The 26,402-nt window shown below is 55.1% G+C and overlaps 9 protein-coding genes across 9 annotated transcripts; 4 read left to right on the top strand and 5 right to left on the bottom strand.

The window, feature by feature from the left end:
* Positions 1-3,519: 3,519 nt before the first annotated feature.
* Positions 3,520-4,511, top strand: G647_06353 (uncharacterized protein; the record flags this gene model as incomplete). Its single annotated transcript, XM_008730675.1, has 2 exons — positions 3,520-4,367; positions 4,445-4,511. The coding sequence occupies 2 exons, from the start codon at positions 3,520-3,522 to the stop codon at positions 4,509-4,511; spliced, it is 915 nt and encodes a 304-aa protein (XP_008728897.1).
* Positions 4,512-4,580: 69 nt separating this feature from the next.
* G647_06352 (uncharacterized protein) lies at positions 4,581-4,814 on the top strand (the record flags this gene model as incomplete). Its single annotated transcript, XM_008730674.1, has 1 exon — positions 4,581-4,814. One exon carries the CDS (start codon positions 4,581-4,583, stop codon positions 4,812-4,814), a length of 234 nt encoding a protein of 77 aa, XP_008728896.1.
* Positions 4,815-5,111: 297 nt separating this feature from the next.
* G647_06351 (uncharacterized protein) lies at positions 5,112-7,040 on the bottom strand (the record flags this gene model as incomplete). The annotated part of the gene is made up of 5 exons (XM_008730673.1): positions 5,112-5,380; positions 5,533-6,307; positions 6,390-6,561; positions 6,682-6,926; positions 6,996-7,040. The coding sequence occupies 5 exons, from the start codon at positions 7,038-7,040 to the stop codon at positions 5,112-5,114; spliced, it is 1,506 nt and encodes a 501-aa protein (XP_008728895.1).
* A 2,030-nt stretch (positions 7,041-9,070) lies between these two features.
* On the bottom strand, positions 9,071-9,827 carry G647_06350 (uncharacterized protein; the record flags this gene model as incomplete). Its single annotated transcript, XM_008730672.1, has 2 exons — positions 9,071-9,487; positions 9,546-9,827. The coding sequence occupies 2 exons, from the start codon at positions 9,825-9,827 to the stop codon at positions 9,071-9,073; spliced, it is 699 nt and encodes a 232-aa protein (XP_008728894.1).
* A 2,114-nt stretch (positions 9,828-11,941) lies between these two features.
* Positions 11,942-14,506, bottom strand: G647_06349 (uncharacterized protein; the record flags this gene model as incomplete). Its single annotated transcript, XM_008730671.1, has 1 exon — positions 11,942-14,506. The coding sequence occupies one exon, from the start codon at positions 14,504-14,506 to the stop codon at positions 11,942-11,944; it is 2,565 nt and encodes an 854-aa protein (XP_008728893.1).
* Positions 14,507-17,600: 3,094 nt separating this feature from the next.
* Positions 17,601-18,017, bottom strand: G647_06348 (uncharacterized protein; the record flags this gene model as incomplete). Its single annotated transcript, XM_008730670.1, has 1 exon — positions 17,601-18,017. One exon carries the CDS (start codon positions 18,015-18,017, stop codon positions 17,601-17,603), a length of 417 nt encoding a protein of 138 aa, XP_008728892.1.
* A 393-nt stretch (positions 18,018-18,410) lies between these two features.
* Positions 18,411-20,091, bottom strand: G647_06347 (uncharacterized protein; the record flags this gene model as incomplete). The annotated part of the gene is made up of 4 exons (XM_008730669.1): positions 18,411-18,530; positions 18,590-19,564; positions 19,626-19,822; positions 19,872-20,091. The coding sequence occupies 4 exons, from the start codon at positions 20,089-20,091 to the stop codon at positions 18,411-18,413; spliced, it is 1,512 nt and encodes a 503-aa protein (XP_008728891.1).
* A 1,629-nt stretch (positions 20,092-21,720) lies between these two features.
* On the top strand, positions 21,721-22,461 carry G647_06346 (uncharacterized protein; the record flags this gene model as incomplete). Its single annotated transcript, XM_008730668.1, has 1 exon — positions 21,721-22,461. The coding sequence occupies one exon, from the start codon at positions 21,721-21,723 to the stop codon at positions 22,459-22,461; it is 741 nt and encodes a 246-aa protein (XP_008728890.1).
* A 1,633-nt stretch (positions 22,462-24,094) lies between these two features.
* G647_06345 (uncharacterized protein) lies at positions 24,095-25,293 on the top strand (the record flags this gene model as incomplete). Its single annotated transcript, XM_008730667.1, has 2 exons — positions 24,095-24,130; positions 24,181-25,293. 2 exons carry the CDS (start codon positions 24,095-24,097, stop codon positions 25,291-25,293), a joined length of 1,149 nt encoding a protein of 382 aa, XP_008728889.1.
* Between the last annotated feature and the right edge of the window lie 1,109 nt (positions 25,294-26,402).

Below are 26,402 nucleotides of genomic sequence, written 5' to 3'. Positions count from 1 at the left end.
GTCGAGCCGTCCATCGTCAAGCTCCAATTGACTGGCTCCGACCTGTCACTGTGTTACTAGTATCCGCTTCCCTGTGTACGGTGATCCCACCACGTAGCCGATCGGGATGCCGTCGGCGCGTCATTGCCAGTGAGTCCGTCGGTTATGTTCCATCTGCGGCAGGAGACATTCTTCATCCTTGCGATGTTTGACCGAGAGCATAGCCAAATGCTTGCTTCATAAGGTGCCCAACGGCATACTGTCCAGTCGCGGCACCATTTCCTCCATTGCTTCTCCTCCCGCAAATTGCTAGGACGCACGGCAACCCAGTAGCAAGCGCCTCAATGGTGGGCGCTTGATCGGAGCAACCACTTCAGTATGGTCTTCGGGATTTCTCTTGTTCAGAGAACAGCTGGGTCGGAAAAGAACGCTGCCATTGGGAACCGCGATACTGATTATCAGCACCATCCTCATGGCGAGCAGCTTCGCCTGGATCCAGTTCATGGTGTCTCGAGTATGCACTGGCATGGGAATAGGGCACATCACCTGTCATTCGACTGCAGTCGTGGTTATACTAGAACAAATGAAGTCAAGTACCTAAGCTGGAAGTTCCACATCGTGTGGCCTGTTTCGAACCTGGCAACCCCCAGTATTGTTTGGTTGTTCTATCCCAAAACCGGCGGTCAACCTCTTGAAGCCGTTGATGCGCTTCTCGTACAGGACGATCATCCCAGAAGAGGGTCAAGCCTGGCTTTGCGTGACCAGGACCTAGACGCGAATTCCACGGGCATGTTCGTCAGATTGCAATCGAGCATCGTCCGCGGGGCAGAACGGCAGGCGAAAGTGTGTAATGGGAGGCGGAGGATTTCAGAAACCACGATATCCGAAGATGCCAGGCAAGGAGACAGCCAGCGGAAAGCACGTGATGATTAATGCGAGGCTGTCATGAGATGAGACTGGGGTACTGGGACACAGTTGAACATGAACAGGCTCTAGCGAGCTGGAAAGAAGTACTCTTCTGGCTCGCGCTGCTTCATGCCTGAGCTGGGCTACGTAAGTGATCAAGGAACGACTGTCGGTGCAAAGACGACAGCAAAAGGACTTGTAGAGAATGTCTCACCATTCTCACGCAAGTCCTTGAGATACCTACGTTGAAGATAGTGTTCGACATGGAACCGCGTCCTGGTCGTCCACTCTGACAGCCCAGCTAGCAGGCCCCATCCGCCCACTACAGTCTCTACAAACATGATGCCACGGACCGCCCCCGGAAACAGCTTCTTCTAAACTACATTTATTTGAAGGGCTTTGGCGGGGCGACGAGACCTCATGCTCAAGAACGCCGTTTGTCGCAAACAAAGCGGCATACTCAAAGTGGTGAGGAGCCTTGACCTGCCACACTGCTACGCATGTCTGTTGAAGGCTTTCTCGTCCGCGACCTCATTACTTGCCTTTCCCGGTACTGGACCTCGGCTTACGTTCGTGCCACGGCTCGACTATTAACGCCAATATCATGAATCCCCTCAGAAGGCAACAGCACAAGCAGCTTTCTCGCCCTGAAGATAGGTCCTCCCAATGGTGTGGGCGGGCCAGAATGTTTTGCCGCCATTTCTGGCCCGTTGTAGCCGCGAGCGGAACCGATGTTCTCCTGACGAAGCTCGTACGCCGGTGGTATCCCGAGGCGAGGCCCCTTGCCCAGGCAGCCTCGCCGACGCCGACAGGAACATTGACTCTCTGGCTTCGACACCATGAGATTCACGTGCCCGTCGCTTATCTACTACTAGTGCCGGGATGCACAGTGGTTACTATAACTTTCAAGCATCACCACGATGGGTTCAGAGCCTTGTGCCGCCCCGAGGGCTTGGGCAAGGCATTGGCGGCATCAACATCCTCACCACAACTTATGTACAGGACGACGGATGTACTGCGTACGTAGAGATGTCATGGCTCGTGGCTTTGTAACCTTGTGGTCAAGCTTTAGGGATCTTGAGCACTATCGCGAGCGCGAGCACGAGCACGAGCACGGACTCCATCCCCGCCGGCCCGGGAAAAGGATCTGTAGGCAGGGACTCGACGGGAAGCTCAATCGTCCCACTTCGACACACTGCAGAGTACTATGTACACTATATGATTCACGGCAACGACTACTAGTTACTCCAACACACAGCGTGCCGTGACCTCCCCGGCTGCACAGTCTTCAACGGGGTTTACAGGCTAAGACCGTACTCCGTGCATGGGATGGAGCCCTACCGGCGTGCCGAGCACAATCTCTCGAAAGGGCAAAACGCAAAGCTCCCAGAGATCACAGCATGAGTCTGAAATACACGCGCAGAGTATCGCCCTTTTCCCCCCAGATGCAATGGAGTCGGTCACTCTTCCCGGTATAGGAAGGTGGATGGTGGAAAGTCGGAAGATGCGTCCGCACACCCTCTCCTCCTCGCCCACCATCGATAGCGGACTCCGTGGATACACCGGGACAATATCTCGTGTCACACGCAGTGTTCCCCGTTGTATGTACTGTATGCTCCGTACTGTGTCTACTGCTGTATAATGTGACTACTGTTTTGCGGGCACGAGTTAGGCGGCACACCTCCCCTTTCTGAGGCAAGAGAGCATATCCATGCAGCACACTCTGCTGCAACAACCAACAACAGTAGTTAAGAATCTCTGGGAGGAAACAGATGGGCCACTCCTAGCACCGAGCGCGGGACAGTTCCCTGTTCTGAAGCCAAGTTCGGCTTTTCCGAAACTCACTGCGTGGGACGAGCCAGAGTCCCGTAACCATTGGAACCGGAATCTACACATTACGAGTCTCGGTGTCATACACTGCCGACTCATTCGACCGAACGAGCAGACACGACGACGCAGCTGTACCGACGAGGAAACGTGGGGTAGAGGGGTTCGCTCACCCGGCGCCTACTCAGCAGCCCATCGGGGAGTCGCCGGGATGAGTTGGACGACGCAGGGGCCTCGGTTTGCCTGTGGCTCTGGCCCCGGCTCCGCCTTTGTGGTTGGCCTTCCTGCAAGGCTGCACCTTCTACCGGCAATGAGGAGTTCGTCCGTTCGTCGTTCGTGGGTCGTTGTTCGTTCGACCCTCCTCCCCTGTCAGCCGGCAGGCAGGGCATTCGGGCTGCCATGCCAGATCAGACGCAAACCCAAACCGGATCGAATCACATCGTAGTCCACACTCCTCCGCCACGAGACTGCGGGCGAATTCCCCTTTATCTTTCTTTACACCCCTACCCCCGTGGAACGACTTGTCTTCGTGTCAAGATGACACGAAGCTTCTCGAACTTCTTGGTCATTCTCGCACCACTTGCATGAGCTGGATATCACGTGCTGTTCAGGACTAGCCATTCACTTTGGACCCTTCCTCTGACCAGACAGACGGCCAAGCAGGTTCGCCGACGCTTGTGGTTCCTCATCCTGTGGTGGTGCTGGCGACCATACCCCAGGAGTACAAGTCTCGCCATCTGACTGTGAGGGGACTAGGACTGCTTACAACCAGAGACTTGCTCCGCGGATATCAGATATCTCAGAATCATGGGATCTATTGGCGCCGAGGTCAACGGCAGTGTCAACGGCAACATCAGCGGCGACATCAATGTGAAGGCCCCAGGCAGTGCTCCCGCTGCTGTCCTGACGGGCCCGTACGGCGATGCGTACACGATCAGGGAACTCCCCGTAGCGACGCCGGGGGTGAACGAAGTACTCGTCCAGCTGGATTACAGTGGCGTGTGCCATGGTGATGTATATGCCCGGGATGGCGGCGGACCTGCGCCCAAGGACCCTGTCCGCCCGTTGATCGGCGGCCACGAGGGCGTGGGCAGGATTGTCGCCCTGGGGAGTGGCAGTGAGGGTGAAGGGTCCGATGCCTTCCATGTCGGTGATATCGTCGGTGTGGCGTGGAGAAGTCACGTCTGCGGAACGTGTCAGGCGTGCGAGGCCGGGGCAGAGAACCACTGCTACAACCAGAAGGTCACGGGCGCGCACAGAGACGGCACGTTTCAGAGATATATCTCGTTCCCGACGGCGCAGCTGGTGCGCATCCCAGCGGAGGTTTCCTTACCGAGTGTGTGTCCGATCCTGTGCGCTGGTGTGACGGCTTATTCGGCGTTGAAGCGCATGGATCCCCAGCCAGGGCGGTGGTGCACGATAGTCGGTGCGGCAGGCGGGCTGGGCCACCTGGCGATCCAGTACGCAAAGGCAATGGACCTGAACGTTCTCGCCATCGACGGAGGATCGCCTGAGAAGGAAGACTTCTGTCGAAAAATGGGAGCCGACGTGTTTGTTGATTTCTCGAAGCCCGACCTTGTGGAGACCATTGTTGCCAAAACCGACGGTGGTGCAGACTATATCCTCGTGCTGAGCCCGCATCAATCGTCGTATGAGTGAGTTCGGTCTTGGACCCCCGTGGGCCCGTTGGTCGGTGCAATTGCGATTACTGACATGAGACCTAACCTGCCAGTGCGGCCGGCGAATATGCACGGTTCGGAGCCCAGATCATGGCCATCGGCATTGGCAACCTCCAGTAAGTACCTTCCGTGCGCGAGTCGACCTGCGAGAGAAGATATACACCTACTTACGGTTCTCCCCACCCCAGCATGTCCCTCCGGCCGCTACTCAAGAAGAACGTGATTGTCCGGTCGAACCAGACTGGAACCAAGGCCGACATGCAAGAGGCACTTGAGTTTCTCGCGTCGGGAAAAGTGGTGCCCGAGTTGGAAATGGTCGACCTGAAAGACATCAACGAAGCGCTAGACAGGATCAAGCAGGGCAAGGTGATGGGCAAGCTGGTTGCGAATCTAGTCGGAGGCAAGAACGTGTCCAGGCTGTGATGGGAACATATATCTCGGATTTCAAGTTCTGACCTTGCAACGGTATTGGCATCGGCATTTGCATGAACATGGACACGTGCTTCCCGGTATATTGTATCGTATTGTGCATATACCACGGGGGCTAGGATTGACTTGGAGACACCAGAACCCAGTAGAGCAGGCCGGAAGAAAGATGATACCCATATCCATACCCCCCATGCACACCGATATCTATCCATTCATTGGCGACGTCAAGCTGGCCTTCTGAATGAAATTCTTCAAGCATAGAGCGGTCCACTCATTCACTTATTCACAAGCTCATATGCCGTTCTGCATCTGTCCACTGTGCCACGTATTGACCGCCATACTGGTCGGATCGGCGTTATATTTCATAAAGATGGTCTTCAACTCGGTGTACGTGTTCAGACCGTGGAGGGACAGCTCCTTGCCCATGCCGGACTGTTTCCAGCCGCCGATGGGCATGTCCACGGCCCGCACGGGCACCGAGCAGTTGATCCCCACGGCGCCGGCCTCGAGGGCCTTGGCGACGCGGACGGCGCGGTCAAAGTTGGAGGTATACACGGAGGCTGGCAGGGAGGTTTTGTCTTGTTAGCTTATATGTAGGAGATAGGACGTGAAAAAGGGCCTCTCTCTCGTCCGGATTTGGGCGTAACAGAAAAGAAGATGGAGACAGGCCACAGAGCAAAGGCACAGGCCACGGGCCGCGGTGGGCACTTACAGAAAAGCCCAAAATCCGTACAATTGGCCTCGGCCAACACGTCGGCCTCATCCTTGAACGTATTCACGATGACGACGGGCCCAAAAATCTCCTCCCGATACGCGGCACTCTGCGTGGGTACGTTCTTCAGGATCGTGGGCTCGATAAACGCACCCGTCGTGCCGTGTCGTTTACCTCCATAGACCAACGTCCCGTCCTTGGCCCCCTCGTCGACCAGCCGCTGGATATGCGCCAATTGGGCATGATCAGACTGCGGGCCCTGGAAGGTGGTCGGGTCGGCCGGGTCGCCGATGGTGACTTTGGCCATCAACGTCTTCAACTTGTCAATGTACGCGTCCGCGACGCCTTCCTGGACCAGCACGCGGCTGTTCGCCTGGCAGTGCTGCCCACTGTTGTGGTTGATGCTGTAGTGCGTGTAGCGGGCGGCGGCGTCCAGGTCGGCATCTCCGAAAATGATGGCCGGGCTCTTGCCGCCCAGTTCGAGCGACACGTTCTTCAGGTTCGAGTCGGCGGCCATGCGCAGGATCTTGCGGCCCGTGGCCACCGAGCCCGTGAAGGAGATCTTGCGGATCTTCATGTGCATGCCGATGGCCGTGCCCGTGGGGTCGCCGAAGCCCGAGACCACGTTGACCACGCCCGGTGGGAAGCCGGCTTCTTTGATCAGGCCGGCCAGTTTCAGCGACGACAGCGGTGCTTTCTCGGACGACTTGAGCACCACCGTGTTGCCGCATATTAGGGCTGGGGCCACTTTGAAGGCGAACATGATCATGGGGACCTGTTGTGGGTCACAGTCAGTCAGGCAGGCAGGCAGAGAGTGGGCCGGGTCTTGTAGCCACCACCGCAACCACCGTACATACATTCCAGGGTATGATCAGCCCGACCACGCCGTAAGGCTGTCGCACGCTGACGTTGAGAAAGTTCGGCGAACTGAGACTCGATTCTCCCACGATGTGGTATCCACTGCCGGCGAAGTAATTGAACACGCCCACCAGGGCAGGAATGTCCATCTTCTTCAGCAATTCGACGGGCCTGCGTGCAAGAGTGACAAGTCAGTCAATCAATCAGTGCCGCTTCTACTCAAAATCATGGTCCGTCGTCCACCGGCCTGCCAGCCTGGGTAAGTCGTTCGTCCTGCATGCCCTCACTTACTTGCCCATACAGATCGAGTCCAGCTCGGCCAGCTGCTGCGCGTCCCGCTGCACGAGCTGCGCGAACTTGAACATACACATGGCCCGTTCATGGGCGGCAAGCGAGCTCCAGTGCGGGAATGCCGCCTCCGCTGCGTTGACGGCCAGGTCGACATCTTCCTTGGACGCTTCATGCACGTCACAGATCTCTTGGTCGGTGGCCGGATTGGAGATCTTGAACGTCTTGCCGGTTTTGGGCTCGACGAACTGGGAAGACCAGACAGTCAGATACTAGTAATGAGTGTACACATGCGACAAAAGCGAGACCAGACGTACCTCGTTGTTGATGAACAGTCGGGTTTCTATCGTGCTGGGCTTCATCTTGGCTATGTCGGTACTTTGTATGTAGGAAGGCTGACTTGACTTTGACCTGACTTGACTTGACTGGCCTGGATCGGATCAGCTTCGGAGAATCGAGTTCAGGCCTGCAGCGGGATACAGTATGCCAGGGTCAACTCGGTATGGGCATGGCACATGATTGATGTACGAATGTACGGACAATGTCAAGACTTGTAGCACAGGTATCACAGTAGCACAGTCAGCATCGGGAGCCGTGGGCCGGGGAAACGTAGGCTTCCCGAAAGAGTCAATGCCGGCACCCCACGAGCGTCGAATCGGAGTACGCAGTAGGGGGAGATGTGCCGTCTGTGCGTACAGAGTATTGTTATCTGTTCCGGCCTGCCAAACGAAGGCGCGCAAGACTCCCTTCCTGATCGCGAGGTGTGCTCAGAGCAGACACGATCTTGTCTTGGTCGAATGGAGAACTGTACCCCACGGGCTGCGACTGTGATCGCAAGCTCTGAGCTCTTTTCTTGACCACCCTGGGTACAGTATGAGAGAGAATGTGTGTGTGTGCGTTCATAATACCTCGTGGACGCGAGAGCTTGGATCCAGGGAGGCGGGGATGCAATACGAGTAAAGTAGATATAACGAAACATCCAAGTCCTGTAATTAATGCCGCCTCAGCGCACACAGTCCTCAAGGCGCCAGGTTACGTGGCGACGGGGCGTGGAAGCAGGAAGCCTGGGGAGACAGGCTAGAGGAGGACTCAATAACTGTCAGTCCTGTGCAAGGCGCGGTAGCTTGTCATGAGAGCGTGCACACAAGACACCAAGCCTTCACAATAGGAAATATACAGCATTCAGGATGCAAGAGTCAAGAGTCGAGATTCGAGAGTCGAAAGGTCGAGACTCGCAACTGTTGCAAAACACTTCTACTGAGTATTCCTTCATTCTCTCGTATGGAATACTGTGTCCTATGTCTTAACACCGAACAAGCCACCAGCCAAGCTTGACCTGTGTGCCTGCGTGCCTGCGTGACTGCCACTAGCGGGCACAGATCCCTCACGACCACTCGCGCCCCTGTACCCAGTACTCGTACTGTGGACGTGGCCAAGTCCCAGGGGATCGAGCTCCGGGGTGCTCGGCCCTCATCCGCCCTATATCGGGCTTAGCTACCTACTTAGTTAAGCCCTTCTATTTTTGGGGCGGGAGCGAGGACTAAGCTTTGACCTTTCGAAGGATGATCACGGTCACTGTGCTCTGTGCGCTGTCCAAGCGCGACGCTGGCGTGTGCCGTGGCATTGCGTGGCGATGCTTGTGCCAGCTGCCACACGCTTCTGCTCGTTCTGCTTGTTGTGCTCGTACCGTGTAAATTGGCGTGCGAGATCCTTTCGTAGAGTGCCGAGTAAGTAGAGTCCATGCTTCTCGACGGCTCCACCAGGGTTTGCACCAGGTGGCTCCACATTGTGATGATGACTTGTGCGAGGTCCGTGGCCCCCCATTGCATACTGCAGAATGCTGAAAGTTGTTTCCTGGCTGTTGTGAGGCTGAAACATGGGCTTTGATGCTGCGTACGAGTATCCGTGGTATGGTATCGTGTCCGTTCTGGAGACGTATGTAGTACTTGTACTTTGTGCACGGCGACAGTGATAGGTAGTTATTTACATATCCAGATTTCGGCATGATGATACTGCAATTGCCATGTTGAACGTCACGGGGATCAATTCCGATAACATAGTAGAACTCCCCATTTGTGTTTGGCATTATAGTATATACTCGTCCGTGGTCTTATGATTATCGTATGTCCGTCCAGACGATGGTCGTCAAGTCGTCAGTGACGAGGCCCGTCCGAGGCCGTCTTGAAGATACTGTATCAATTTGTCCGTTCCCATGCAGTTCGCTTGCTGAAAGACACAGATGAAGGGGAAAGGATAACCACGTGTAGGAATAAAATAGAACGTAGAAAGAGGGTATCCTGCAAAAATCATAGGCCTCCTCGCTCCTGCTCATCCTCCTCCTCCCCCTCCTCTTTTAGTGCTTCATATCGGATCGAATGCACCGCTAGCAGGTCTAGGTTTGGGTCGAACCTCGGAACTTCTCCTTGGAGTCACCCTGTCTCCATCTCCGGCTGGAGACCAGTTCCCACACGGCCAACGAGGCGACAACGAGCCCCAGGATGAACAAGGGGATGAGGTTCCATCGCCAGCCTCTCATCAGGCGCAGGTTGTTGCTGATTTTGGACCGATCGCTGTCGTGCGCAAGCGGCAGGGCCAGCACCGCGACAAACCAGTTCTCGGGCGTCCACTTGTCGAGCGGATACATTAGGGGCTCGGCATTCGCGGCGGCGACTGTCAGGTTGATGCTCTGATCGTCGGTTTGGGCAGTGAGGACGAAGGTGTAGATCAGCGCGGCCAGCGTAAGCATCGCTGAGAGAACGGTCATCACGACCCAGAAGATGAAGATGCCGGAGTGGCTTGTTGTTTGTGTCTGAGAAATTCGCCGTTAGCTTAAATCCCGGCCGACCACTGATGCGTGTACCACATACCTTCCTGGCTCGTCTCTTCTCGTACCAAATCGTGAGAAGTCCCAACCAACCGACGAGTACGAGAGCGGTTCCGGCCGCGCCATTGCTGGTGTGACCCTGGTCGGCGAGAAGTCCCACGGGCTTGCCGTGCAGGTCGAAGGCCCCGTTAGGCGCGTTGATGGTGAAAAACTTTCCTGCTCGGTCGTGGAGAAAGCCAACCATAGATCCAACAAAGGCGACCTCGATGACGGCGTCGACCATCAACACCGACATGGCCGCATAGAGAGGCAGATAGTTCGACATGGTAAAGGAGGGTGCGGTTTGCGAGACCGACGAGTACGCAATTGTGTCGGTTTGGGTCCTGGCGAGGACGACGCGGTCGCTTCGGGAGCAAGTGAAGAGAGAGGGAAAGATATGAACAAGTATTTGCTCTTAAATGGCAAGTACTGTACTCCGTAAGGTCGGATGCCCGGATGACTAACAACAGCGAAGTGTTCAGCGGTGCGTGGCAAATCCCCAAACGAAGGCAAGGTGGGTGAAGGAGTGTGCTTTATAAGACCATGACATCGGGAATAGAAAATGCTAGCAGGAAGTGAGGTTAGGGCTGAAGAGGGATAGCATCAACAAAGCAGATTGCCTTGCGCTCCACAGAACGTCGATGACCTGGTCCCCGGACGAGTTGGCTTGGCTTTCTCATGCCCGTTCACGGTATTCAGCAGACGGGGGGATGCATATCGCTTCCAGGCACGCGTCGACTAGAATGTCCACGCCAGCTCCTGGGCAATGATCGTCCTGCCGAATGCTGAAATGTCGCTGCTGCATTGGGCAGCCGATCAGGCTCAGCTCGTTGTCAGGTCCCCGGCAGGCAGATCCTTGGCTCCTTCGTGCGTTGTTACTGTGGAAGGGCTTTCAGAAGTCAGGCCAACCCGACCGGAACAAGCGAGCCTCTAATCGTTTTAGAGTCTTGGCTGCTTATCAAAAAAGCAACGGGCCAACGGCGCCGAGATGTCCGTCTCGTTCTGGCCGAGGGGCCTGAACACGAGCCGCAAGCCACCAAAGCAGCTCGCACCAACATTTTCCAGCAGGACCCCAAGTCCTCCGATGGCAGCGGCCTGTATGCGGTCAGCGACAATGACGGAAAGGAGATTTGCCGCGGCTGGTGTCTCTGCCTTTTGTCTTGCAGACTTCGGCATCCGCTGCTGCCTGAAAGAGGACGAGAAAGCAGCGGGCGCAACACAATGACTGAGCATTTTCCCGTGACGAATGAGGCTGGAGCGGAAGTTGCGAAGGAAGGAAAGTGGCGGCTTGTTAGTGCTTACTCACCACGGGCTTGACCTCGACAAAGTACCCAGTACCCGGTACTTCGAACGTACCCAGTACCTCAGTACGAGTACTGTGTAACTCGACTCCGTCAGGACGCGGACGCCGCATCTAAGCAGCCTTCGATTCAGCGTGGCGTGCTTGGCCCAGTCGCCGCGAGTCGAAGAGCAACGAGGCTGTGATGCCAGCTAGCCACTCGATCTCGGCGCTAGCGAGCCCACCCAGCAATGGGGCCAATGGCGAAGCAGACGCTAGTGACGTTAACAAATTCGGCTTTTAGAGGGGCTTTTCGCGTTGATGCCAATTTTAGAAGAAACAACATGGCGGATTCCGACTCCAGGTCAGAGACTCGTAGGAGTGTACTGGGTATTTCGTGCCCAGCCCTCCGTACTCTACTGCGTGCTGTGTACATTGTACTTTTGAACAATATTGTGTCGCCGAGTTTCTGGAGCAACGTTACGACTGTAGAAACGCAGGATCGGGACACGGCATAGTACAGCCAAGACGCCCACAATCCTGCGAAGATTCGAGAACGTGAAAAGCGTTGAATTACGTCTACTGTGTATGTGTAATCAGCTGCATCACAACCAGCTTCGAGGCGAAGCAGCACGCTCGCACTCTTCGTGCTCCCTCAGCCGTCGCAGTCCTGGGGCAGGCGCAGCAGATGTCCTGTCAACATCAAAGTCAAACGCTGCCGGACCCATTCACCATTCAGATGCCCAGTCCGAGTGTCTCAACCTCGGGCACCTGTGTGCGAAGCCACAGATGCTGGCCCCAGAGTGGCCTCTAGGCGCCTGACATGAATATCATGGAAACATGCGACAAAGACGAGAACCAGAGAAGGATCCATGAAACTTTCGGCACAATGCCTGTTCTTGCCCGCTGCAAAACATGTGCAATATGTATATGCCATGCCCGCCTTGCTATGCGTATTCTGGAACGATGCCAGAGAATGCAGTATGCCATGCTATGCAAGCCACAATCCGGACTTGCCAGTCCTATACACCATCAGTCTCAACCCTACCCAGGTCATGACGATATTCATGGTTCCTCGTGGCCATTATGCATGTCTCATCCTGGATTGGGCTTCGAACCCTTCAACCGTGATAACTCCTCCGCGGGTCTGGTAGCCCAGGTCGTTTTTGGCGCTGCTCCGACTCTAGCGCAACAATCCATTGCAAAATACTTTCATAACACAAAACAAATTGACGTAGATTCTGCACCATGCTCAGTCTTTGATGACGGAACTCATCCACAGTCTTGGCGACCAAGTCAACATCGTCGCGAGTCACCCATTCGTCAGCATCCACCTCCATTCTATCTTTGTCGCCGTCGTGGGAGAGCTTCTGCCGCTTCAACATGTCAATGACCGAGTCGATCGTACAAAAGGTGCCTGTCCGTCCGCACCCCGCGCTGCAGTGAACCAAGATAGGACGCTGTCCTTTGGGAGCGGCTTCATCCGGTCCAACAATACTGGACGGCGAGGCAGAGCCTCGGACGTACTTATTGACTTGTTCCACTAACCCGAGGAGTTCAGTCGGGCTGGCCGGAGCGCCGAAATCGGGCCAGTCCGCATAATGGATCTGAGTAATTTCACGCATTGGCTCGAAAGGATATGCGGCATGGCTGAGGGAAAAGTGTCGAACGACGGCAGTCGGCGCCGCCTTGGAGCTCGGCGATTTGACCTCTTCTCGACTGCGTTCACCCGGGATATTGGCTGTTGTGGATCTTCTTGGGGCCATTGATGGACGCGTGGTCGGTGCAGGTTTGTTTGCAGGCTTCTTTGGTTCCAGACTCACTTGGCGTTCGGAGAGCTGTTTGAGTTTCAGTTGACCATATTCGCCAGGCTTCCAGTAGACGTGACTCTTGACTTGTCCACCTTCAGCTTCAGCCGTTAGCATTACGATCACTCGGACATCTTGTTCCCAAACCACGCGCCAAAAGTCGTTGAAAGTCGCCGGAATAGGCGCTTGCGTGGCGATGTACCGTCGATTGGAGAATTCCGCCTTCACATGGCTGGCGTTGATATAATCGCAACCCCCGTTCGGTACGTTCTGCAGCCTGACCCGCGTATGATCGTAAGGGAAAATATTGTTATAACGATTCTTGGACCCCTTCTCAATGCCGGCCACTTGAATTCTTTCTGGTCGTTCCGCGCGTGGAGTTCCGTACGAGACCTTGGCGCTGAGGGCGTCCTGCATGCGCTTTTGCTCCGACTTTTCAATGTTTAGGAATTTGTCGGAGACCAACTTGCCTTCATTGGACTTGGAGGCCGCCCTCTTCAACCAGGATGGCATATGCTTTTCCGTCTCTGCCGTGAGTTCATGGGGCTTCTTGATGGGCATCTGACCAACGCCGCCGATGAGGTCCATGTTCTGGCGGATGTTTCCAAAAAAGGGATTTGCCGCTGATTTTGTTGTTGGCATGGCGCAACCACCGGCGACCGCGAGGGTATCTTTTCCAGGGGCTGAGATCGACAACGGCTGAGAGGTGGCGCCATTACCTTGCTGTACAGGACCATCGTCAACCAGTTCGGGGATTAATTTCTGGAACTTCAAGAAGCCTCCCTTAACGACTAGACCGGTGCCCTTCCATCCTTCAGACGTGAATTTCTTGAGCACATTCAATGGGGTGACGGCTTCCTTGGCTAGCGACGAATTGGCATCGTACACGACAATGTAGGAGCAGGTTTGCCAGCGCGCAAAGCTTTCCTGGTCTCGAGCTGAAGCGAAGGTCTCGGCAAGCCTTTGGACGTTATACGCAGGCCGTTTCAGCAGGGTCGTGGGGATACATAGGTTCAGAGCCCCCCGTATCCTGGCCGACGCATACTGCTGATAGACTCTTAGATCCAGTACTAACACATTGGAGGGTTGCGAGCGGAGGATCTCAGCAATTTGCGTAGGGGAAACAATGGGCGGTACGTCTTTCTCCGCCGACGACGGTAGTGTTTCTGAGCGGCTGGAGATTTTGGAAATGCCGGAAGGAGGTCCACGGAATTCATTATTAGGTAGAGATAATCGAGCGTGTTGATGGTCGGCCACGCTATTTCGGTTCATAGAGTCGGGCGATTGTTGTCTCGGAATGTCAAAGAATGAGACATCTTCCATTCGGGTGTTTCCATTTGCTGTTGATTGTGCACTCCTCTCAATGGCAGGCCTTTTCGCAAGTGGCGAAGCCGTCGAACTGAGGTCCGAGTTCGTCCTCGACTGCGAGGGTCTGAATGCGGTGTTCAATGCGAACCTGTGATTATGTTCCGACTGTCTCCTAAACGCCTCAAAATCGGGGTTCGATTCAATCGGTACGTGCCGGGGCGTTGCAACGTCCTTCTGTGCGTTGGAGCCGGCGAAATTCCAGTTCTGGCGCACATGCTTCCCCGGATTTGAATCTGCAGGTATTGAGTCATCGCCCACTACAAATCCAAAATAGCTCGGGCTCGGGCTCTTGACATCTTTGGAATTCGATGGCGATCGAACGCTGGTGGGGGACAGGAGAGGTGGCATAGGCTGGCCGACAGATGCGACAGCTGGCTGGACGCGTGGCGTGGTCGAAGGCCGCGAAGAGCGGGAATGGGAGTGGGAGTGTGAATGGGATTTCGAATGTGAGTGCGCGTGGGAATGGGGATGTGAGGGTGATTTGAGGGACGCCGTCGTGGTGGCGGACATGGTGACGTTGACCAGTGGCCCTGGTGGAAGGGGCGAGGTCGATGTATAGTGGTGTACTGTCATCAATTCTTGACCACTAGAAAATTGTCCCTGTTATTGAAAGGTGTTTCCCACAGGTCGAGCAACCACTTTTGACAGTCCACAACGGTGTCGAGACCTGGGAACTCGTGGAGATATGTGTGCTGGTTGTGCAGGGCTGTGGTATACCGGTAGAATATCAGGTGTGGAGGATCGATGACAAGGTGCACGGTACGAGGTACCACGGTGCTGTGTTCTGCAGATGTTGAAACGGCCCCAACAGATCTACGTCATTGTGGTCTGGACTGTGCACGCGACAAGGCGGACAGCAGGCTGGAATGTGGACTCATTGTTCGCCGGCAACAAAGAAAGATAACGTTTGAGACAGCCAGCTGAGCCGACACGCGGGTAAGTAGTTCGATGGAAAGCAATATTGAGAGGCTGAGGTGAGTGAGTGGTGGTGGTGCAGCAGGTCGGTTTACTAAAGTCCCTTTCGCTATCGGCAGGGGATAGGGAGCACGCACGGGCACCTTTGGAAATCAAAGCCAAAACTCTGACAATTGACGCAGGGCAGATGACGTCGGTGTGAGAGACAAGTGAGGGCACGGTGATGGGGCGAAGCGAGGTGGCTCCGGGCGAGGTGACTGGCTGCTATAAGTCCGCGACCGGGGCCCAGCTGCATGTCTACGGGCCACGGCTTCAACACTCAACGTTCTAGCCCGCGAAAGCCCAACTGTAAAAATCCCGAACGCATGGGAAGACGCCATTGCCTCGACAATACGAGATCTCTACAGTATGGTTCTACATGGGTTCCCAGCACTGGGTAGAGCGGTCCTTGTTGGGCCTAGTCTGGGATGGAGGTTTCCGAGGTGAGAAGGTGGTGAGCAGGGACGGTCTCGAGGAGGCAGAGTTGGGGGGAGTCGTAGGCATGCTCCGCAAGCCTGACTTCAAGCACCAATGTCACCATCGACAATGAAGGGATCTTCCGAGAACTCATGTTGTGCCTTGGCAGAGCTGTGACTCTAGTCCATGCTCACTGGAATGATGGCTCGCTGAGAGGGCCTAGAACCTGAAGGAACACAATATCCAGATGCGTTGGTACCTAGCCCAAGCACGGAATACAGGTATGGACTTCGACTGGCGTGAAGTCTGATCCTCTCCACTGTACCACCCGGGTAATGGCGTGGAGGATCAAACCCGGAAGTCGGAGGCCATTGGCACAGATCCTTGCTTGGAAATCAATCCTTCAGCCGCCGTGGACGTCATTCGCTACTCGTGCACCATGTCATGCACTGAATCCCTGATAAGCAGCAAGTCCGACATGTGAGCGGGTCAAAGTGTTCAAGTGTTCCTCAGATTCGTCCATCTGGCGTAGTTGGGTGACTTCCCTGCAACAAACATCGGCCGAAGAACTGGACTTGCACAATACACGTGCCACTTTCCGCGCACCTTCTGGGGTAAATCTGCATTGATGGCGGCTTTGGTTGGATATGTAACTGTAACAATAATATGTGCACAGGAGTAGAGCAGAGCGGAGGGCGGGTCTCTCATTCCCGGTCACATTCATGATTACTGGGTTGTCCTGTTCTGCCCTAGGTCGAGTCATCGAATGCGGACAGAAAGCATCTCTCGCGCTCGGACTGAGGCCTGGTGTCGCTTATCTTCCACCACGCCTCGGACACAACTCGCTCTCAGGGCGTTCAGGGTCCATGGAGGTGTGCGAAGTATTCGGAGTGGCGGGCGCCCCTCACTCCCCATGCGCCATGCCACAGAACCCTTCCCTGACGCTAGACCAAGGCCAAAGTCAAAAGCTACCAATCTGTCGGCAAGCATCGCGTACACTCCAACACCTCGGATTGCATCTCGTTTATTGTTGAAGGATCGGCCCTGGACCGGCAAATCCCCGTGTGAGGACTCACCGTGGCAGCCACACAGTTCTGTCCAACTCACAGAGCCGCGCAGAAGTCGCGGTCATCTGGCTTGCTGAGCAGGTCCAGGCCTTCGCGGGCAATGTACATCCGGAGCAACCTCAGCTACTGTTCGAAAAAGGAAACAACTGTCGTTTTCGTTGGCATCGGGCTGCATGCTTGCCTGATGGAACCTAGATGCGTGCTTAACACTTCATGGCGTCATTGACCTTCTCTTCTTGGTCTTGTTTCCACAACTTCTGCAGCAGCTGATGCTCAGGCGTGTCCACAGGCAAGGTCTCTCTCTACAGCTCGAGCCTCTCTTCCCACGACTCAGCCATGAGAACGGGGCTCTCTTGACCCGGATTCTGGACAAATCACGTTCCGTCGTTTCGACCCCGACAACCAACGAGAAGCCCGGAATGCCAACAATTCTGTTGCAAATCTACTTCTGGTTGGCATCTAGAAATTCCGGCTGCAAGCCACCACGCGGCCTTTTCGTTCGCCAGACATCTGAATCTCCGTGCGGCTATGGAGCAGTCTGAGCTTCGGGTTTGCCCATCCGCCCGCAGCAGTTTCGTCGCGTAATTGCGACCATGGGATGCTTGCCTTCCCTCACCGCCTTTTCCAAAGCCTATCCATACATGTCTGAGCCCAGGTGCAAACCCATTGCACAGTGACAAGGCCAGTCACATTAAGAATGTCATTCTGAAGCATTTCCACCCGAGCATGTCGGCCCGACTGCGGTCGCTCTCCCCGGCATCAGGATGGTTCGTCGTAAGCACACCTTGTCAGTCCTCCAATTGCATACTTGGATGCCAGAAGCCGCCTTGCGCACACCGCGCTGAACGAAGCTCTGTCGGTGTACTTTTGAACATACACGGTAGCATGTGGTTCACCCAAGGTCTGGTTCGAGCATGAACAACCTTTGCCTAGAGCGCAGGACCACGAGCTCGTAGACACTTGCTGCCCATGTAACTGGTCTCTTTTGTGACACCCTGCCGCGCTCTCTATTGTGAAGACGCCCAACGGCTCCTCCGGCGGTCTGCGACATCCATCTTCTCATCGGCTTGTTGCAGAGCGGGTAGTGATATGATTAGAAGCAGCTCGTGACCGAAGGTGGACGAGCAATTCGCAAAAAGCTGTCATCGTCCGTCCTTGCCGGTCTCTCAAAGTCGACCATCCGGTTCACCCTTCCAGCGCTCCACCCGTTTCTGCTCCCAGCTGTCCAAATCTTTGGCCATAAGCCTATAATACTCGTCTCGTTCGTTGAGCTCTCCTCTGAGCACCTTTCGCCGCCGCGGATTGTAGGTGAGCCCTCCTTCTCCCGTTGGGCCGCCTCTTAACCCCAGTTGCAGTTTCTCCTCGTCTGTGACTTGTCTATTCTTGCGGTCGTGCTTTTCGTATCTCAGCGCCGTGGCCGGTGTCAGAAGGAAGGAAGCCCCGACAATAAGCGTCAAGAATGGGAGGCCGAACCACAGAAAGGGGTTGCGATCCTGTCTGCGGCCGTACCATGTCGCAACACGTGCGGAGAGGTCTTTTGCCTGCGCGCTGCTGCGGAAGGGTTTCGCTTGGAAGACTGGCATGGCTGCAAGAGGGGAGCGGGCAGGAAGCAGCTGTTCAAGAAGTGGAGCCTGATGTTGTTGAATGGTGCAATGCCATTGAGGTGGTGTGGTGGTACGGTACACTGCTTGATCGAACTCGCTCAGTAGACTCGGAATCGAGGCGCGACGATGACATAAACGCCAAGACTTTCACTTCTGCCTCAAATTGCCCTCAACTTGCCCTCAACTTAATTGCCCTCAACTTAATTACCCTCAACTTCGCTTCAGTTTCGAGTTTACACAGAATGCTTCATTCAAGGGTTACGGGAAATGTGACTTCTGAGTGAGGACTAACTCTGTTACCTAGTAAATTCTGCGCGGGTATCGAAACAAAAACGCCTACGAAGGGAACCGAATGGAGTTTGACATGTCCATTCAGCGTTGCTTTCTCGGCCACGCTCTGACCAGGAAATCCTCTTGGACGACCACCGAATTCGACCGCACCTTCATAGCCTTGAACGGGTTGACCACAGTGAAATCGTAGTGACGCAGGAGCTGTAGTTGGGTCAGCGAGAAGCGCACTGCAAGAGCATCGAGCAAAATATACCACTGACCTCGAAGATAGCTTTACCCAGCTCCATCAGCGCGATCCCTTTCCCCAGACAGCTCGATCTGCCGGTTCCAAAGACCAGTTCGTTGTATTTTTCGAAGCTCTTGATGGTCTCCTCGTCGTTTTCGGTCCACCGCTCGGGATGGAACGTGTCAGCATCGGGGCCATAAAAATCTTTGCGGTGACCCATGGCGTAAGAGGCAACTCCCACCTCTGTTCCGGGTGGGATGAAGACGCCATTTATGGTTGCGCCATTCGGATACGGCGAGACTCGCCCTGCCAGCCCATGTAGTGGCATGAACATCCGGAGGCCTTCTTTGATACAAGCTTGGAGGTATGGTAATGCCTGAGCCTGGCTGTTTTTGATCACAGGGTAGTCAACATTGCCAGCTTCAATGGCAGCCTCGATCTCGTCTCGCAGCTTACTATACGTCGGAGGGCTCGTCAGGATGTGTAAGAATGTTGTGCGAAGCGCCGTCGCCGTCGAATCGGCCCCAGCCAGAATCTGAAGCAGAGACTCAACTTCGCACTCTTGCTGGGTAAGACCGTGGTTGACAAAAGAGCCCAGCATGTCTTGCACCTTCTTTGGCTGAGGTCCAAACCGCTCGGCAACCGCCTTTTGCGCAACACCGACAATAGCTCCAAATCCAATTTTATCGGTCGGTTTGGGAGCGGCACCTTCCATGACCCGACTGTTCAGGATGGCCAGTACTGTTGGATGATTTGATCCCAATTCCATGATGGGATAGAAGGCGCTGCTTGACTTGTGGTAATCATAGAGGTCTTCGTTCTTCACCAGGAAGCCCAGCGCCTGACCAAAGGCGATTTGAGTTAGGATGTCGAGAGTGAAATACCCTGCGAGCTTCGCGAAGTCCAGGGCTTGGTTGTTTTGGACATAGTCTCGCCGGATCAGGTCAAGCAGTTCCACCACTCTTGCGTCCACATCTTTTTCGAGGTTGGGAACCTCCTTTCCGGAGTACTGGTGAAGATGGTCAGCCTCCAAGCTCCACGACACGCAGTCACGACGGGAGATTGCGTACACCGGGCATCACCTTCGCCCTCAATTCGGCGTGGGCCTTCTCATCGGCCATGGAAAGAATGTTGTCCTGACGAGGATCGAATTTCATGCCCCTGAACCAGCGACCTCGAGTAAAGGTTGACCGGGGTGCATTCATTGTTCTTTGAATCACCGGGTCATCACTCGCAATGTAGTCAGGGCCGATGCGTACAGGTGAACCTAGCGCCACTGGGTAAGTAATCCCGTCGAGGGATCCAAGTGTGCTCACCATATTTCTTAAGTGCATCTTCAACTGCCAGGTACAAGGTGCCTCGACAGGTGTAGTAGAACATCCATAGCGGCGAGATCGCGGCCAGCCATGGACCCTTGATATGTTGGAGCTTGCGATATTGGATGTAAGTGGTGACAGTCCAATACACGGCGTAAAGACCAACAAGCGACCCGACAACGATGGGCAAAGACAAGCCGAGAGTATCGGTGATGGCCATGTTCAAAGCCTCCGGGCGTTGGCCCAAAGCTTCGTTGCGTGTTACGCACTCGGTCGAAGAAGACTCATATAGAAGAGCTACAGGATGGAACAATGGGGGGAGCAGTTACAGACCGACCTCGTTTGGGCATCCTGACATGGCTAGTGGTGGACAGGGCGGGTAGCATCCAGTTGCAGGATGGGGCGGACGAGCTGGATCAGGGAGCTCGATTGCTGTCGGCAGTGGCATGCCTTTGGAGTGCGTCGCAACTAACTCCTGCAAGCGAGGTGCACGTTGAGAACTAGGAGAACTACCGGGCTGTCTCGTTAGGATTCTTCAGGATAATCGCGTGGGAACGGCGCTACTGTACTCCGTACGGGCTTCGTGCATGAACAATGCCATGGCGGCACGGCATCCCGCAGCACCGCAAGCGAATCAACATGTGCCGGTCCACGGTTGAGCTGGTGGCTACTTGCAAGTTCCAACGGACTCTCGCGATCACCCAGCTGCCCAGGCGGAATTTGCACGAAGCCGAGCTGATCCCTTCCATTACACATCTCGATGCACAGTGGTAGGTCGCTGACTGCAGCTATCGGCACAGGTATCAATGCGCGCAGCTGGACTGGTGGCAGTTATCGACCTTGGTGTGATGCAGATGGTGTCCAGCAAGTGTGTATGGTCGAAGTCCTTCTCACCACCATTATTGGTTCCTCGTCCTCCTCTATAAGGGTACAAAAGTCGTGGCTTTGACTTGTTGATTGCTGGGACATACCTAGGAAAGTACCAGCCTCGAGCCAACGGGATCGGGGCGAGCCAGAGGAATTGCAACCCCGGCCAGCCGGCTGAACTTTAACCGCAAGCTTTCGTTTATCAGGCTTAACTAGGCCTTGCCGTTGGCTCTCCACGCAAAACCTTCAACAGATCTTGATTGTGATCCACCACAATTTATCACGAGAGATCAACGACGTCGATATCGGTTGCTGTCCGCCGCTCGCGGCAGTTTCTTCTCATTGATTCCACCACGTCCGAGACGAGGCTTCCTGTAGCCCTTCCCGGTAGTGTTTTCCGTGTTCACGCCCGGTTAATCATGTCCAACCTCGCGGTGGCAGAGGACGGTGACGCGTGGGAGGGGATGTCGGCACAGGTATGCCCGCACGAGAACTCTACAACCGTGCATAGAGAGTAGTGATGGCTCACCTACTGGATAGTCATATAGTGACAACGATTCTGGTTTCTACGATGAAGACGCGTGTGTTTGTCCCCATTGAACCGCAGTGCGGCTTCTGAAGACATTGCAAGCGAATCGTCGACGAGATCGGTGACTGCCAGCATCTACGATTATGAAGAGTCGCACGGGCGAACATACCATGCTGTGAGTCCGATGCGCCTCCCGTCCAACATCCCTCGAGAGAAGCTAATCCGCTGCAGTACCATGCCGGCAGTGAGTGGAACGGTCTGCCTCGTGTGCACTGCTAACCGCTGTAGAATATATCCTGCCCAATGATGAGGTGTGACATCTGTCGCCGGGGCCCTCCATCTCGTTCCTGCTGACTTGTCCCACACAGGCTGAGAAACAAAGGTGACAACCTGCAATTCCACGATCACAATCCCCTCGAGGTTGAATCGGCTGACTCATGCAGAATCGACGTGATGTACCATGCTGTGAGGCTCTCAATCGAAGAGAAATTGTTCTTCGCCCCCCTGACACCGACTAGCGTGCTCGATGTCGGTACGGGCACGGGAACGTGGGCAATCGATATGGCGGATGAATACCCGGACGCCGACGTCGTGGGCACGGATCTCAGTCCGATCCAACCCAGCTACGTGCCACCGAATTGCCGGTTCGAGATCGCGGATGCCGATGAGGAGTGGACATTCCGGCAGAGATTTGATCTCGTCCATTCGCGCGTTATGAACGACACCTCTCTGCGGGACTGGCCTCATTTCTACCGAGAAGCATTTGCCTCGCTCACACCGGGCGGCTGGGTTGAGTCCCAGGAATTCAGCTACAAGCGATACTCGGACGACGGCTCGCTCCCGGCCGACTCGCGCATCACTTACTGGGAGGATTTGTGGACCCAAGGCATCAACCGAATCGGTCTCCGTGGCCACGGCGATCCCGAGTTAATAATGCAGCAGATGCGTGACGCCGGCTTCATCAACGTGACGCGACTCAACTTCAAAATGCCCATTGGGCCGTGGCCGAAAGACGAAAGACTGCGGAAAGCAGGTTTATTCGGCTACGTCAATTTGTACGACGGGTTTTATGGCCTGAGTGTCAAGGTCTTTACGCAGATGTTGGGGTGGACGGTTCAAGAGATGGAAGCACTGCTCGCAGAGTGCCGACAGGAACTGCGGAGGAAAGATATTCATGGTTACTGGAAAATGTGAGTGCATACCATCCCATCTGATCCCGAGTTGCCCGGCTCCCTGCTGACGACGAGGCTGCAACACGACAGCTGGGTTATCTACGCACAGAAGCCCTTTGATGCCGTCGCCGAGACATGAACTTCATGGTCACTCTCGCCAGTGCTGTTGGCTTGAAATCGAGGCCGTCGTCCTCTGACACTCTTCGCCGAGCACGTTCAGTGTTGTTTAATGTCTGCTGCGGCCATGGCGACTCTGCGTTCTGCTAGGGTTCGTCTTGATGCTCGGACAACAAGATGGGTCATAGGTCTGCCAGTGCCGGTCGGTCGTTCTCCAGTGTGCGGCGCTCTGATCAATTGCGCAGGCCCGTGTAGGTTAGCATTGGGAACTTAATACGAAGTCTCGTTCCCGTCGAGGCAGTCCAGTCCAACACGAGACGGTTTCACGATTCTGTCGTATATAGTCCCGTGGATGCAAGACGGAAAATAAAACCCTTCCTGCCATATCCATCCTTGAGGCGCGTCCTTTGCGTGACTCTGGACCCGAAGGTACTGTAATCCTGAATGGCTGCTACAATGGCGCATCACACGCAAGAACCGGGAAAGGGGAGACACACCCAATGGAACAAGGCGTGATGTACCCTGTATAAAGCCCACAAACGCACTGTACACCACCTTGTACGAGGTAGACGAGCTTGGAGACCCGATGTCAATCCTGGTGCCGATCCCAATCCCAATCCCCAGGCCCCATCCCGTCGACCGGCGAACTAACTCCGAGGGGTTGCGAGCTTGGAGCGGAGCTTATCGGGATCGCGGATCAGCCAGCCTGTCTGTTATTTCTGCGCGACTACTGCATGGGGTCAAGCGCCAGGCACAGAAACACTGTGTACCCAGGACATACGTAATGATGTCCCACAAGCAAGTCTGATAACACCCACAGCACCCACCTGTCACCTCTCCGTCCGCAACGAGACACAGTAGGCCAGCTCCTGCGATGGGGTACGATTGCGAGGATTGACGCCCGCGCTCGGCTCTTCGTCTTTGTCCACCACCCCGCACTGTGTATGGTGGTAAAGACAGCTGGCGGCAGTTGCATGATATAATTCTGGACCACCGACTATATGCATACAGCCGTAAGCGGCAGGAACCAGCTGGTCTCGCCATTGGCGCATCGCCAGCCTCGAGGAGCCGGACCTTCCAGCCGAGACGAAAAGCGGAATGCCCCCCATCTGTCTACTCCGTACTAGGTACTGCCCACCTCTACCCAGTATGGTTTCTGTGGACGGGTGGACTGACTGGTGGTCTGTGTTTCGAGCATCCGAGGCATGTGCCACAACCAGTGGAACCGACAGGCAGAAAACTTTCCTGCTGGTGGCAGTCCCAATACGAGGAGGAGAAGCTTGGCTCCAATGATGCGTCCACCTTCGGAGTTTCCCATGGTTCTAGAGTGGGCGCGATCGAGGATCGGATCTGTGTCCTGCGAGGAACAACGAAAACTTTATGAACACGACAATGACCTCGCGCGCGGATGCGTCATTTCTCCATGACGATTACGGGGCGACGACCTGCAAGTAAAGTCTGTCCGTCTGTCTGTCTGTCTGCTCTCTCTGCGAGCTTGCGCAACTCCAGAATAGCACCGCTGAATACTCTACAACGCCATGACTTACTATCAGGATCCGTTCTTGCTCGACCAGGTACGCCGGACAGACCCAGAACCTACATCCAGCTAGCTAACACGGAGCAGCAGTACCACGATGAAGCATACTTTGCTGGCTTCCCAGCCAACGGTGACGACCAACAAATCTCGGCGCCCACAAAATGCATCAACCCCTGGGGAGTGCCCTCTCAGGTATCGATCCGGACGCAACACTCCAAGCCTGAACTGTATCCCATGAAGTCTGCCCGATCCGACGACTCGTACATCAGCCCATATCTCGACGAGCTGGAAAGCCCTTTTGGGGACACAGTCGACACGGTCGGCCCGCTCGAGCTCCAACGACAACAGTCGGATGGCTCACAATTAACCGCCCCCAACCTGGACCTAGACCTTGATTTGGCCATGGACATGGACCTGAATCGACAAGAGTACAGCACGCCCCCCGATGACCAGTGGCCACTATTCGGCTCGACGAACCCAAACCTCGAAGCTCTGGGCTTGTCAGCGTCGCCAGGCTCAGGATCAGCAGAAGCCGACACGCCCATCACGCCCATCACACCGACCTCGACATCGACATCCCCACCGGCACCAATGTCCGCACCAGCATCCACGACCACCTTCGTCTGCGGTTATCCTCGGCCTCGGCCTCGGTGTCAAACCCGACCTCAACCCCAACCTCAACCTCCACGAACACGCACCACCGCACGGAGAACATCGAGCTCAACCACACACCAACGAAAACCCAATCCTACTACTACCCGATCATCTTGCGCGCGCACCAAGAAACGCAATCCCGCGCCCAGCTCCTCCAGCAGCGAAGACGACTCGGCCTCGGCCATCCAAAAAGCCAAACACGCCCACTCGATCATCGAACGCCGTTACCGCGACAACCTCAACGGCAAGATGATGCAACTTCACCGCGTCCTCCTGGCCGCTGAGACCACCGAGAGCAGCCCGATGAATGGCGCGAACCCCGACGATGCAGCAGCAGTCGCAGTAGCATTCCCACAGTCCGTGTCTCTCGACGAAACGAAAGCTCAAGCACAGACCGTAGGCCGAGTTCGCAAATCCGACATCATGACCCGCGCGATCAATTACATCCACAGATCCGAGGCCCAGATGCGGCACATGAGCGGCGAGGTCGCGCGGTTGCAGGACCAAATCAGGGTGTATCAGAAGTTGGTGGAGGGTGAGGGCTAGGGCGAGGGCGAGAGGTGTGATGTGCGAGACGCCGCTGGTATGGGTGTGGGCATGACAAGACTAGGGCGTTGATTTCTACCAAGACGGAAAAGAAAAGAAAAACGAAAATAAAACATAACAAAAAGGAAAAGGAACAGGAAAGCGAGAGAAAGAACGAAAAGTGTTTCCAATGTGAGGGACTTTGCTAATCAGGGGTGATTCAAATGGTGCACATTGATGCAATATCGCAGAGTGAGGCAGGATCATGGAAATCAGAAGCGGAAGAGGCGGGGTGAGGCGTTCAAGGAAATCAATCTCTCCTCTGCCCATTCTATGCTGAACAGGCTACGTTACGTTATGTCATGTTACAGCACGACCGTCATGATCATATGATGTTGGATTGGAACTTTGGAACCTGAGGGTGGATGACCGAACCAAACATTGGAGGGGTCAGATCGAGGACTCAAGCTTCGAAAGTCTGGATGTTGATTGGGATCCGATGGCGCCGTCACTACGGCTGACTGTGTATGTATGTATGGATGGGCGGCTTGCTTGCTGGCTGTCTTTGTGGTCCGTGTTTGTCAAAAAGAAATGCCATGTCTGCGTTGGTGGTAGAACGACTGGGTGGGGACCGCTTCATACCAGGGTGGCTGGCTGACTGAACTAAGGTACTTAGGTACCTATGGGAGCGGGCTAGTAATTAATCACTGCGCCACGAACCACGGATCGGGGATATACTAGGTATCTGAGATCTCACACTCGAAAAGGTCCCCCTTTTTCGTCTAGAAAGGGGGACAGACGGACGTGGCCAGGGGTCATGGAACACCAGGAGGCAAGCATCTAAGCTACAGTATGTAAGAGGTCCAATTCAATTCAGCGTAAAGTGGCTCGGATACCAGTCTCGGGATCGGCTGTGGAACTGTCTCCCTGACACCGGCAAAGATGAATGGAACTCTTACTCTTACTCTCACTCTGAATGATGTCTGTTGATCCGCCACGGCCGCGTCCGCTACATCTCTCGGTACATGGCTCGGTGCGAGGGATGTGATTAATTAATCATGGGACCGGACCTGTTATTTATTTCAATTCTCTCCGTCTACGTACATTCACATGGAGAGGATGAAAATTCG

The sequence above is a fragment of the Cladophialophora carrionii genome (genome assembly GCF_000365165.1).
Source record: "Cladophialophora carrionii CBS 160.54 unplaced genomic scaffold supercont1.5, whole genome shotgun sequence".
Taxonomy (NCBI): Eukaryota; Fungi; Ascomycota; class Eurotiomycetes; order Chaetothyriales; family Herpotrichiellaceae; genus Cladophialophora; species Cladophialophora carrionii.
The sequence above is the reverse complement of the archived record's forward strand: the minus strand, read 5'-3'. Positions and strand labels throughout refer to the sequence as shown.